We start from the raw sequence: 14,071 nt of genomic DNA, 5'->3' as shown, positions 1-14,071 counted from the left end.
AATATGTATTTATTTTTGAGAGAGAGAGAAAGAGAGAGCACATGAGCAGGGGAGGGGCAGAGAAAGAGGGAGACACAGAATCTGAAGCAGGCTCCAAGCTCTGAGCTGTCAGCACAGAGCCTGATGTGGGGCTTAAACCCTTGAACCACGAGATCATGACTTGAGCCAAAGTCGGAAACTTAACCAACTGAGCTACCCAGACGCCCCCAATTTTTTTTTTTTTTAGAGAGAGATTGCAAGAGGGGGAGAGGGGCAGAAGGGAGAGAGAATCTTAAGCCAAGATCAAGGGTTGGACGCTCAAACAACTGAGCCATCCAGATGCTGCAATGGGATTGATATTAATGAACGTGATCTTTTTTATATTCTGTAATGAAATGTGTCAATATTTGGAAGAGCTGCATAACTTAAACCAGTATTTTCCAAAAGACCACTGTGTGGAATCTGTGTTACAACTTCAAGTATGAGTAAAGATACACTCAAAATGTAAGGCAGACAAATGGATTTAATATAACAAAGTAGAAAATGTTCAGGGGCGCCTGGGTGGCTCAGTTGGTTGAGCATCCAACTCTTTTTTTCTTTTTTTATTAATTTATTTTCAAGCTAGTTAATATACAGTGTAGTCTTGGCTTCAGGAGTAGAACCCAGTGATTCATCTCTTACATATGACACCCAGTGCTCATCCTGAAAAGTGCCTTCTTTAATGCCCGTCACCCATTTACCCACCCTCACGCCCTTCAAGCAAGCCTCAGTTTGTTCTCTGTATTTAAGAGTCTCTTATGGTTTACATCCCTCCCTGTTTTTATTTCGTTTTTCCTTCCCTTTCCCTATGTTCATCTGTTGAGTTTCTCAAATTCCACATATGAGTGAAATCACATGGTATCTGTCATTCTCTAACTGACTTATTTTGCTTAGCATAATACCCTCCAGTTCCAGCCACATTATTGCAAATGGCAAGATGTCATTCTTTTTCATCACCAAATAATATTCCACTGTATATATACCACATCTTCTTTATCCATTTATCAGTTGACTTTGTGATCCCGGGGTTGTGGGATCAAGCCCCATGTTGGGCTCCACGCTCCGCATAGAGCCTAAGATTCTCTCTCCCTCTGCCCCTCTCCTCCACTTGTGCTCTCGCTGTCTCTCTCTTAAAATACTCCTCCCTTTTCCAAATACATATTTGCGAGACCAGATTTTCTTTATATACTTCAACCAAAGCAATGTGTCACAATGGATTGAATGAAAAAGCAGATATGAGAATCCAGCCATTTTTTAAAACCAAACATTAAAGAGATGTGCAAAAATGTAAAACAGTGCCAGTCTTCTCATTTTTGGATGGGGGGCGGGCATATGGTTGTTATTTTAAAAAGTTATTTATATTACCATGTAATGGATGTGTTATTAATGAATGATCAACTACTTTAAAATGAATTAATAATATTTTCAGTTTTAATTTCTAGTATGGTAAATATCTACAAATTTAACTCACATAAACCTAAGCTCTTGGGGATTGTCAATTTTTAAGAGGTATAGGAGTCCCAAGACCAAAAAGTTTGAGAACATGTCCCTAGTGGCCTATAGCCAGCAGATGGCACTGTGCTAAGTAAGCTGATAGGAATTTAATTGCTGAAGCTGGGGTGGGAGGGGTGGGAGGGGCGGAGGGGGAGGGTGGAGTGGGGGCGGAATTCTCGGCCCAGATTGTTCTGTGAGAGAGACATATGGATGTGTCTAACAGATCTCTCTTTTCTCAGAATGGACGTGACCTCTGTATCCGGTCCAGTGGCAGCCGACACATGAAGAAGCAGACATTTGTGGTACATGCGGGGACAGACACAAATGGAGATATCTTCTTCATGGAGGTAAATGCTAGTTCATGCTAGTTCAGATGTCTCAAAGGAACATTTAGGAGTCACAAGGAACTTCTAGAACTGATACCAGAATATTTCTCCCACTTACTCATCTTCGTGACCCATTTATCCATTTAATAGTCAGGCTCTTATGCAAATGATATAATATATGATTCCCCATCATTTCTTTTAAATATATATTGAATAGATGATGTAGTCACATTGTTCCTAAGTCAAGACAACTAAAATGGTAGGCATGGGGAAGCCTTGTTCTCTTTCTTAGCCCTCCGTCTCAATTTCCCATCCACTTGGCCCCTCCCTCCTATAGGTAACCACTTGTATTGGTTTCTTTTGTTTCTTCCAGGGGTACTTCACACACACACAATAGGATGTGCGCATCAGTTCTGATCTTTCTTCTTTCTTACAGAAAGGTAGTGCATCATATCCACTGATCTGTACCTTGCTTTTCTCATTGAACATATCCTGAAGATCTCTCTGTCGGTACAAACAGAGGGTTCTCATGGGTTTTTTCTTTTAGTTGAAGAAGATTTGACATACAAGGTTATATTAGTTTCAGGCATACAACACAGTGACTCGACAGTTCTGTACATCATGCGTGGCTCACCATGATGAGTGCAGTCACCATCTGTCACCATTATTGTAACGTTATTACAATGTTATTGACTCTATTCCCTCTGGTTCTCATTCTTTTTACAGCTGCGTAGTATTCCATGATGTGACTGTACCATAGTTGATTTAAGCAGTCAATATATATGTGCCCTTGCTTTTCTTCCACGTTTGTACTATTGCTAATGGTGCTACTATGCGTGATGCCATGCCTTCTTCCTTTCACACATGTGCAAGTTATCCAAGAACTCTCAGAGTGGCATCACTGAACCAAAGGAAAAAATGCATTAATGATCTTGGTTGATCTGACTCTGAAGTATCTCCTAACGTATAATAGTTCCCTTCCCACTTTGCCATTTATTTTGTTGAAGCAATGTGCCATATGGAGTATCTCACATTCTCACATTCTAGATTTTTTTGCTGATTGCATCTGACTGCATCTCTTTGGTGTCAACGTGTTTTTCCACCACTTGTATTTTTTATAAACCAGTAGTTCAATCTTGAGGTTTGATGAGTTTCAGATTCAGTATTTTGGCAAGAATACTTCGTAGGTGGTGCTGTATATTGCCTATTGTGCCATATGGTCATCTCCCTCCTGGTGATTAGTGGATTTAGATGTGGGCAGCCTGCTCCATCCACTGTGAAGTTCCTCATGAGTCTTCTGAGTTTGCTTATGTTGTTTTTTTTGCCATGCAGAATTTTTTTAGTTTTATGTGGTTGAATTAATCAACTGTAATTTTTAAGTTTACTATTGATTTTTAATAGTTTCTGGATTTTGAGTCAGAGGTAGAAAAACCTTCCTAGGGACACCTGGGTGGCTCAGTCGGTCAAACATTGGACTTCAGCTGAGGTCATGATCTCACGGTTTGTGAGTTCGAGCCCCGCATCGGGCTCTGTGCTGATGGCTCAGAACCTGTTTCAGATCCTGTGTCCCCCTCTCTCTCCGCCCCTCCCCTGCTTGCGCTCTCTGAAAAATAAACATTAAGAAAGAAAGAAAAAAGAAAAACCTTCCTTACTCCAGGATTGTAAAGGCAGTTGCCTATGTTACCTTTATTTCTGTATTTTTAATTTTAAAATGAATCTCTTCTACATAATCGTAGGGACCAAGTATAACTCCCATATAAAGTAGTGAAATCAACTAATTTTTACAAGTATTTCTTCCTTTTGGTTTAGTTGAGTTGGGTTTTCACATCCACAGCTTTTGGAGCAAATAGTTTATCAGACATGAGGCAGGAGTTCTGCCCTGAAGCAGGAACATTCGCGTTGGTGTAGCTGAGAAGGGAGTCATTGTCATGCCACCGTGAAACTTTAGAATTTGGCTAGGTGTCTGCTCGAGTTGAGGGCTAACTTAGGACGTCTGTACCACATGCAGGTAGCAGGTGATTCCTGCCCTTCCCTCTTCCTTTGAAAAAATAAATAGAGAAGATCCCTTGAAATATAGGACTAACACTCCCCACCATACAGGGGAGCCTCGTACAAAGTCCCTGGAGTATGGAATGGATCTGTCACCTCCCAGATCCCTCTCCTTTAAAGTGTCAAATAAGACTGTACCTCACTCACTCTGTCACCCACTACGGTTAGCTTACTAATTTAGCCTTTCTCATCTCTGCACAGCCTCCTGGCCGCATGATCACTTGGAGAGCAATTTGCAAAGACTTAAAAAATCCTATTACCCTTTTTTTTTTTTAATTACAGAAGTAGAACAGTATATGTTGTGAAAGTTTCAAACCATGTAGAAGTAAATAAAAAGTGAAAGTTTCCCTTCACTTCCTTCAGTACTAGGTCTCAGAAGTAACCACTGTAAAAGAGTTTGGGATGATTTTTAAAAATGCATATTTCTATAAATACAATTTACTTATATGTAATTTGGTTTAGTGTTTACAAAAGTGGTATCAAACTACATATATTGTTACATAATTTGATTTTTTTCACTTAATTTATGACTGACATCTTTCCATGTCTACATATTATATAGATCTATCTGTTTTTCCTTTTTTTTCTTTTTTCTTCTCTCTCTTTTTTTTTAAGTTTATTTGAGAAAGAGCATGCACATACAAGCGGGGAAGGAGCAGAAAGAGAGAGAGAGAGAGAGAGAGAGAGAGAGAGAGAGAATCCCAAGCAGACTCCAAGCTGACAGCACGTGCAGTCTGATGTGGGGCTTGAACCCACAAACCATAAGATCAGGACCTGGGTCAAAATCAAGAGTTGGATGCTTAACTGACTGAGCCACCCAAGGGCCCCTCTTTTTTCTTTTTTTCTTTTTCCTTCCCTCCTCTCCCCTCCCTTTCCCTCCCCTCCCCTTCCCTCTTCTCTCCTCTTCTCTTTTTTCTTTTCTTTTCTTTTCTTTTCTTTTCTTTTCTTTTCTTTTCATTAAGTAAGCTTTATACCCAATGTGGGGCTCGAACTCACAACCCTGAGATTAAGAGTTATATGCTTCACTGACTGAGCTGGCCATATGCCCTTGTCTCCATTTTTTTAATGGATGTTTAATTATCAAGCGTTATATGGATGTATACCACGAGTTACTCAATTCCCACTTAAAAAAAAATAATGCTTCATTGAATATGCTTGACTGTATGTCTTTGCACACTCACATGAGAATTTCTACAGACTAGATTCTTAGTGTGAAAATTTCTGGATCAAGCTTATATACATTTAAATTTTTTATAGGGGCACCTGGCTGGCTCAGTCGGTTAAGTGTCCAACTTTGGCTCAGGTCATGATCTCATGGTTTGTGAGTTCAAGCCCCGTGTCAGTCTCTGTGCTGACAGCTCAGAACCTGGAGCCTATTTTGGATTCTGTGTCTCCCTCTCTCTCTGCCCCTCCCCCACTCGCACTCTGTGTCTCTGTCTCTCTTTCTCTCAAAAATAAATAATCATTAAAAACAGATTTTTTAATAAATAAAATTTTTATAGATTCTGCCAAATTGCCATTCCAAACACTATACCAGTTTACACCTCCACCAGCAGCATAGGCAAGTATGATACTTTATTATCATCATCTTTCAAGCCTAGAAATCCTATGTTCTTATAAATACCTGTCCTGCCCGTCTCCTTGACATTGTGTTCTTAAAGGATTATGGGAAGTCAGGGTAATTGTCTTCATTTTTCACCTGGAGTCAGACTGGGACCAGAACTCAAATTTTTAATTTCTAACTCAACTATTTTATGACCTTTTTCTTTTTTTCTTTTTTAAATATTTTTTTTTTAAAGTTTATTTTGAGACAGAGAAAGAGAAAGAGCATGCGGGGGAGAGGCAGAGATAGAGGTGGGGAGAGAGAATCCCAAGCAGGCTCCATGCTATCAGCAGAGACTGTTGCAGGACTTGAACTCATGAACTATGAGATCATGATCTGAGCCGAAATCAAGAGTTGGACACTCAACTGACTGAGCCACCCAGGTGCCCCTGTCATCTTTTTCTTCATAAGGCTTTTAGAGCCTCAGTAACTCTTAACATAGTAGGTTAAACCTGGTAGTCCTGTGTATTCCTTTTTTGTTCACTTAATGTTTATGGAACACATACTATATGCCAGGTACTCTGGGTATGGGGTTACAGCAGTGAATAAGGGAGACATCGTTCCTCTTGCCCTTCCAGGGTTGACAAGCCATCAGGGAAGTCAGCTAATGAAACAGTGTCATAAAGTATGATGAGCGTTATGAAAGAAGATGCTCAGGGGAGTAGGCAGTCTGGGAAAACATAGCAGAGGGTCTAGGAGTCATGGGTGACCCCTTAGAAGTGACCTTTGAGTTTAGACTTAGAAGAAGTAGGAATGAATGGCTGAAGCGGGGGAGGGGGAGAGTTCCAGGGTGACTCAGAATGGATAGGACTCAGTGATGTAGTGAGAGGCAAAAGGAGTCTTGCATCACTCCTTCATGTCTGGCTTGGGCAGCTGGGTGAATGGTGACACCATTTACTCAACTAGGGGACGCAGAAGGAGGATCTACCCAGGAAGAGATGTGGACTTCAGATTTGGACATGATGAGATTGAGGTGCTGCCTCGAGCCATCCAGAAGAGAGGGATTCAGGAACTCAGGAAGATGGTCTCATGTGGAGAAAGACTTGAGAACCGTTGATGGGGTCATAATAATCATTGCTACATTTTCTATATTGTAATTATTATTATCGTTACAGCATCTAACTCTAGAGTACTTCCTGTGTGCCTGGCTTTGTTCTAAAAAGTCTGTGCACGTTAACTTATTTAATCTTCACATGAGGAAACGTAGAAATGTAGATGCAGGCTAACTTGTTCAAGGTGACACAGCTAAGTAATGGGACAGCCAGAAACCTAATGCAGTCAGATCTTGGAGAATGTTGAACAAGAAAAGAATGTGAAGGAGGACTTCACATTCACTTTCATTTATATCTTCCTGAATTGTATAATATTTTTTGCAGTAAGCATTGCCCACGTGTCACTTGTATGGTTAATTACTTAAAAGATTTATGCAGAGGGGTGCCTGGGTGGCTCAGTCGGTTAAGTGTCTGACTTTGGCTCAGATCATAATCTCACAGTTTGTGGGTTCGAACGCCATGTCAGGCTCTGTGCTGACAGCCTGGAGCCTGCTTCAGATTCTGTGTCTCCCTCTCTCTCTGGCCCTCCCCCATTTGTGTTCTGTCTCTGTCTCTCTCTCAAAAATAAGTAAACATCAATAAATAAATAAATTAATTAATTAATTAATTAAGATAAAAGATTTATGCAGAACTAGGATCAAGGCAGTATTAGAAAGTCATTGGTTCCATTTTTTTCTCCTTGGTTAAGTCTGCCATAATCCTCTGCCTTTGCACTCGTCAACAGAGATGATTCCTAAGGTTGGAACATGGCGGCATGAGATACCCTCTTAAGCCTAGAACATCTAAGAGGTAACAGACACTGGTTGAAGTGAAAATTGAAACTCTGGTTGAGCCTCCCTCCTTGCTCACAGGCTCCTGCCAGTGATTCCTTTTCTTCCAGTAAACCTTCTAGTGGACAGTATGCCCAGCAGTTCAGTGTTTGTGCCTCCACCAAAGGAAGACTGTGAACAGAAGGCAGAAAACCTGACCGTGGGGATGCTCCCGGGACCAGCCGTCCCACCCTTTCCCTGTAGCGTGGCCTGGGCTGAAGGAGACTTTAAGAGACAAGCGCCACTGACCCCGCTCTGTGCACTCCTGCAGGTGTGTGATGACTGTGTGGTGTTGCGTAGTAACATCGGGACGGTGTATGAGCGCTGGTGGTACGAGAAGCTCATCAACATGACCTACTGTCCCAAGACCAAGGTGTTGTGCTTGTGGCGTAGAAATGGCTCTGAGACTCAGCTCAACAAATTCTATACTAAGAAGGTACCCGTGAGCTCTGTTTGAGCTGGGGGTGGGCACTGAGGGCGGAGGTTGGAGTTTCTTTCAGGGAAGTTAGAATTCCACAATCCGTGTCAGAGCCCCACTCTTGCCTCTGGCTGTCGTGTGGGACACATGAAGCTGTCTGTGGCGCCCTGGCATCGGCCCAGGCCCTTGGCAGCTGTTAGAGAGCAGAGCAGGGGGACTCCGGAAGGCTCGGACGGCAGGACAGCTCTCTCCCCCGTGTGCTGCAGTGTCGGGAGCTGTACTACTGTGTAAAGGATAGCATGGAGCGAGCTGCTGCCCGACAGCAAAGCATCAAACCCGGTGAGAAGAGAATGATCCCCCGAGCAAGTGCCTCCCGTTTATCTTTACCCATGCTCCTGCGTGTCCGAGGCCTGACAAGGAAGTCAGGCGTGGGGCTCCCCATCTCCCCAGTCAGCTGATAACCTCCTCCCCCACCGCAGGCCCTGAACTAGGTGGCGAGTTCCCCGTGCAGGACATGAAGACGGGTGAGGGTGGCCTGCTGCAGGTCACCCTAGAAGGGATCAACCTCAAGTTCATGCACAACCAGGTAGGTGCCAGTGGCAGCACAGGCTTCCTAGCCCTGTTTTTCCATCTGCTGTGAGGCTCAGTGTCCGGGTCCCAGTGCTTTCCCAGTGAGCCTGAGGGCCTTTGGGGCCAGTGGGAGGATTGGAGCAGCTGGACCAGAGAGAGAAATCAGAGTGAGGGCACAGTGACGTTGGTGACCACCTTGAAGGTGCAGGGGGGAGCCCATGTGGGGGGCTGGGAAAGAGGGGGAGCCTTGGTGGCTAGGCTGCCTCCGTCCATTAGACTCAGCACAGTGTGAGTGGGAGCGTCTCACTTGGCCCTTCTTCGCACAGTGTCTGCCTTCCCTTATTCCCAGGGTGTGCTTTTGCTTGGTGGTTTTGCTTTTGAGAGTCTAGGCCAGCTGATCTCCTCGCGTGTTGCTGGTGTGCGTGAAGTGTGTGTGTGTGTGTGTGTGTGTGTGTGTGTGTGTGTGAGTAGCTTGTGTCTGTCCTATCTGGAGGATGTGTGTTTATTTGCCGATTTCTCCTGCTGATTCTTCTTCCTATTCTTTTCGTGCCTCTGAGTGTCCCCACTCTGCCCCCTGCTCCGCAGGCCCCGCTCCCTTTCCTTGACTGGGGAGCACATCAGAATACATCTTTCTCTCATTGTGATTCACTATAGGAGCTGACTTTTTTTTTCTCTTGGTCTTTTAACGCAGTGATACTTTTTCTCTCAGTGGACATTCCTTAAGCTAATTCCTTTCTGAGGCCAGCGCATCATCCCAGGTCCGTTCCCAGTTCTGCCTCTTCACACAAGTGCCTTCCCCACCCCTTCCCTGACGTACTGGTTCCTCTCCTTGAGGTTCTGAGCCAGGTCCGAATGTGTGAAGCACCACAGCCCCTGGCCAGGCAGCAGATACTCAGGGGAGGTGAACATCTGGACTCTGAGACTTTCTTCCTCCACTGCCATTTTAGTTCTCCTTCTTTTAGGAATCTAACCGGGCAGCTTTGGTGTGATGGGAAACAGCTGCTCAGGCAGTGTACTGTCAGCAGTATATTTACTATCAGTAACATTAATGTATTGAATAGTATACTTGAGACCTTAGGGCCAGCCCAAAGAGAGGTTCACTGAAGTACTTTTCTGGAACATGAAGGTGCCAGCACTTCTTGGGGAAGCGGGCTTCTGACTGCATTTAGAGGCTTCCCCCGATGCCTTACCTTCTGAAGAAGAGATCTTGTTAAACAACAGCCAGATGCCCTCTTCTGGGTACCAGCGTCAGCAGAGCCCCTCTGGACCAACCTAATGTCTAACCATTAGCACCGCATGCACGAGCTGGTCTGTAGTTTAAGGCTTCGCCCTAGAAGAGAGATCCTGCCTATAGGGGGAGTCAGACCCTGACTGATAACGAGATAATGGCCCTGGGGTCCGTCTTCCACCACCTAACAGTCCTTCGGAGTTGAAGCATTGGACCCTCTGGGAGAGTCCGACAGAGTGGGGTAACAAGTGGGCCTTTGGAGTCAGGATGTGCTTGGATTCAGAGCCCAGCTTCAGTACTCACGGGCAGACAAACTTTCTGATCCTCTGCCCTCAGCTCGAAAACGAGGGCACTACTGCATGCTGGGCCACACAGGTGTAAGGATAACAAATAGTATTTGTGGAACTCCTAGTAGCTGCTCCTAAGAGGTAGCTGTTACTATATCACCGTGTACTTCTGGGGAGAGGCTGGATTTTGTTTCAAGGAAGATACCAACACCTCCCACCCCAAGGACAATCTGAGGGGAGCTTTGCGCCCGTGCCAGCCCTCTGCGCCGGAGGAGGATGCATGGAAGGGTAGAGAGCTGATGGGCTGAGCGGGGAGACCCCTGGGGCACCGTGTCCTCCAAGCGCTGCCCTGGGCAGAGGGTATGGGCGGGCAGCCCAGGACAGCAGAGGGGCCTTCGGGTTGGGTTTGACCGTTAAAACTAACGCCTTCATTTTTCTCCCATGCTTTCTCCTCCGGCCAGGAGCGGAAGGTACATGCCCTTTCTGCTGTCTTCGCTTCTTAGCGCTTTTGAGTTGTGTGTGTGTGGATTCTTTGGTCCTCCCTTTGGGAACTAGGTCTTCCGTGTGTGGGTGGGGCTAGAGCTGGGAGAGTGGGCTTTGTGGGGCAGGGGGAGAGCCTTTGGGCCTTACCCCGCCCTCCCTCCCTCTCTTGCAGGTTTTCATAGAGCTGAATCACATTAAAAAGTGCAATACAGTTCGAGGCGTCTTTGTCCTGGAGGAATTTGGTAATTACACTATTTTGCTCTTAGGTCTGGACTCACATGGCAGTAACTCAAACCTCGGAGCTCCAGAGGAGGGACTAGAGGCAGAGAGAAGAACCACCTCTGCAGAGAGGTCAGGAGGATTAGGAGCGATAGGGAAGAAAAGGGAACCCGAGATGAGCAAAGGGAAGGAGGAAGAAAGAAAAGAGAGACCAGAGCTGCTAGGGAGTGGGTCCCGGAAGAGCAAGTGGCCTTAGACAGGGTTAGAGTTCAGAGATGCCCCTACAAAGGCTCAGCGAGCTGGTGCCACCTTCCCTTGCTTGGCCAGCTGGTGATCAGAAAGTTCTGGGGCAGAGCAGACGGGCAGTTTCCAAGCTCTACTGTGTTCATGTCGCCTGCTGCGATTCTCCTGACAGCCCAGTGCTCCGTGTAGCCACCTGGTGCCGCTCTGGTGTCCCCTGAGCCTCTGCGCTGGAGGAGGGCGCATGGTGGTACCGGCAGACTCACTCTGGAGGGCAGGGAGCCTCGTGGGCCTCAGAGGCAGGCAGGGCAGTTGTAGCTGGAGGCTGGGAGCCAGCCTCCCTGCAGCCAGGCTCTGAGAAGTGGTGTAGTGGGTTCTCACCCTGGGGCTTTGAGTTCCTGCTGTGTTTGTGCTTCATTCTTTTGTGCCCCCCATCGCTGCTATGAAAACCTTCGTTCTCCAGCAGGTAAAGTGACCTCGGCTCGTGCTGCCTCCCCCCAGGCCCCTGCCTGGGCCCTGCCGTGGGTGGGATGGGCTCCCTTCAACCAGACCAGCCGCTCCCATTGCCAGTTGTCTCATCCCTTTTCTCCCCACCCTCTTCCTCTCAGCCTCCCCCCACCCGCGTGCTGGCTCACTCGTTCTGAGTTTTCTCCCCTGTGTGCTCCCTCCTCTCTTCTGCCAGAGAGATATTTGGGGGAATCTTTCAACTCAGAAGAAGGACCTGGGCTTCTTGCTCTACCTATGATGAGTTTATTCCCTGGTTAACCCTGGGTCCCCCTGAGTTCTACCTCCCAGGGTCGGAAGAAGGTGTGGCCAACTCTCCTGCTACCTTTTCTGGCCCCCAGGGTGATGCCATGCCCCCCTGCTCCCCTCTCCAGGGGCCATCAGGATGGCTGTGCCCCGGGGGGGGGGGGGCCTTACTCCTTCCTCTGGCCAAGCAGAACCCCTGCATGGCTGGGGCAGGGGTGACTCTTAGTCTTGCATTCTGGGCTGTGAACATGTGTGTATTTTGCCTGATGCTCCCTGTCACCTCCCTCCCCGGGTGCTGTACTCGCCTGTCTTCCGCTCGGTGTGTCTGCTCCAGAGCCCTCTGACGCTCTCCCTCACACAGGCAGGCCTGGGCCTCTCCTGCCACTCAGGGAAGGAAACTTACAGGTCTGGTGGGTTGAGTATCATGCCGCTTCTTCATCCAGCCTAAGGACCCTCTGTGTAGAGGCTGGGAGTGCAGGGAACCATGCTTAACATGAACAGTCTCGGGCTGGTCACAGGGATGAGTTCTCGGGCATCTCAGCACGGCGAGAGGCACAGGCTAGAGACAACTCTCAGCCAAAACATGGGAACGCCCCACCGCAGCTCCGCAGGGCCCTGGACAGTGGCAGTGAACAGGCTGGTGAGAGGCCAGCCCGCTCCCCTGCTGAGGCTCTCCAGGAAGTGGGTAGAGTCACAGCCATGGCACAGGGAGCCACAGCAGGCCTCAGAGGTCTGGCTGAGGAGTCTGGGGCAGCGGCCTCTCATCCAGCAGCAGCTGGACAGAAGCTGGCATGGCCTGAGCCGCCACAGCCGCTGGGACATGCCACGGTGGGGAAGGGGACCCTGGTGCCGGGCGCTGCCGCCTGGGAGAGCCTGGCACTACCGCTCTTAGTTTTGAACTTTCTGTTTTGTCTCTTGCCCGTCCGGTTTTAGTTCCTGAAATTAAAGAAGTGGTGAGCCACAAGTACAAGACACCGATGGTGAGTGTGCCGCCCAACCCCGGCAGGCCAGTGTGCGCAGGGCTCCCTGGGGACCTTCAGACAGGAGTGGGTGGGCCCTCTGAGAGCATGGGGTACGGGGCACTAGGAATGGTTTGAGAGCTGAGTTTGGTCGAGATGCCACAGGTCCAGCTGAAGCCGAAACCAGTCTTCGGCCCTGGGAGAGAGAGACACGCGCGCAGATCCCCTCTCCCGCCGGCCAGCTGTGAGCCCCGAGCCCCGTGTGAGGGCAGAGTTTCCTGCTTGGCAGACCTCCACGCGTGGTGATGCCGGAATCTCAGGAACTTGATCCGTCTGGTTTTCTCTTCCCTCTAGGCCCATGAGATCTGCTACTCTGTGTTGTGTCTCTTCTCGTATGTGGCCGCAGTCCGTAGCAGTGAGGAAGATCTCAGGACCCCACCCCGGCCCGTCTCGAGCTGATGGGAGGGGTCGAGAGCCCCCCAGCCCGGGGGATGTGCTTGCGTCTGCCGTCCGCAAGCGCACCGTGCCGCGCGCGCGTGTCCTCTGCGAGCCCCTAGCCGTGGCTTAGTCGGTCCAGAGTTGTGTGTTTCAGCGTGTCTTAGTGTCTGTCACAGGACTCAGCCGGTTTCCTCCCCCTGCTCCCTCTCCACTCCCAGGAGACCAGCCTCCTGTCCCCTCAGGGCTCAAGAGTGATGTCTGTCTGTCTTTTGGGCCGATGGCTTGTAAGAACTCTGAGTACAGTACGAGCCCAACCTTGCGTGTCCCTGAGACATTTGTGTCGTGGTTCCTCGTCCTTGGTGTTATGACCCTCCAGTGCAGGACTCTGGCTGTCCGTCTCCTCTGATCCGGCGTGACTGGGTCCTGGGCGAAGGCCCACTCGGTGCAGAGTGAGGGGAGTTTGAGACCTGTCCTCCAGAGAAGGGGTGGGCAGGGAAAGGCCGGGAGAGTCACGGGGCAGCAGAGTCAGTGGCAGCCTCACTCCTTCCTTACGCGTTTCCCAAGCCCGTAGCTGCTGCCTGCCACGGCTTCCCACTGCAGTGGAGCCGCACCGAGGGGCTCCTTCTCGCTGAGCAGCAATTTCCCTAAGGTCTGCTTTGCCTCGGCATGAGAGATCAGAGTGGTTGGGCTGGGAGAGTCCCAGAGACCACTGGCTACCATGCCCGGGAACCAGGTAGGGGAGAGGTGAGCTCAGTGTACACGTCCGTGTCTGCAGGCAGCTGGGTGCTGGAAGGGAGGGATGGCCTGGGAGTGGGCAAGAGGTGATTGTACATATTTCAGCTCTACATTATTTATAAAAAATGTACAGATGTGTGAATGTGAAATAAATGTCCTTAACTCTCCTCGGGCTCCTGACCGCCTTGTATTTAATGACGCCTCCTCTCCGCCCAGGCCTGAGGAAGGCTTTCCCTGGACTCTACAGAGGCATCTCAGGCCTAGAAGGAGGGAGATGAGATTGTGCGCATTGGAGTCCTGGCATGCTGAAGCCCCAGCCTCCCACCCCGCTTCCAGGAAGAGGCTATGGGAGGGGCTTCCTGCCCTATGCCCCCCGCCCAGCCCCCCAAGGGC

The 14,071-nt window shown here is 48.5% G+C and overlaps 1 protein-coding gene across 50 annotated transcripts in view; it reads left to right on the top strand.

Moving 5' to 3' along the window:
- Positions 1-13,845, top strand: part of MADD (MAP kinase activating death domain) — a 39,914-nt gene extending 26,069 nt beyond the window's left edge. For 30 of the 50 annotated variants that reach the window (XM_060606570.3, XM_060606569.3, XM_060606588.3 and 27 more), the window contains 7 exons: positions 1,752-1,859; positions 7,623-7,787; positions 8,036-8,108; positions 8,249-8,355; positions 10,510-10,579; positions 12,480-12,526; positions 12,860-13,845. In XM_060606570.3, the coding sequence (XP_060462553.1) occupies positions 1,752-1,859; positions 7,623-7,787; positions 8,036-8,108; positions 8,249-8,355; positions 10,510-10,579; positions 12,480-12,526; positions 12,860-12,964 (675 nt within the window). In that variant the 3' untranslated portion in view covers positions 12,965-13,845. The remainder of the gene's footprint in view (positions 1-1,751; positions 1,860-7,622; positions 7,788-8,035; positions 8,109-8,248; positions 8,356-10,509; positions 10,580-12,479; positions 12,527-12,859) is intronic. The other 20 variants (XM_081790266.1, XM_060606613.3, XM_060606610.3 and 17 more) reach the window with 1 other exon arrangement.
- The last annotated feature ends 226 nt before the right edge of the window (positions 13,846-14,071 follow it).

This window comes from Panthera onca, chromosome D1 (assembly GCF_046562875.1).
Source record: "Panthera onca isolate mPanOnc1 chromosome D1, mPanOnc1 haplotype 2, whole genome shotgun sequence".
In the NCBI taxonomy this organism is placed as follows: Eukaryota; Metazoa; Chordata; class Mammalia; order Carnivora; family Felidae; genus Panthera; species Panthera onca.
Note: the sequence above shows the minus strand (reverse complement) of the source record. Positions and strands in the feature narration are given on the sequence as shown.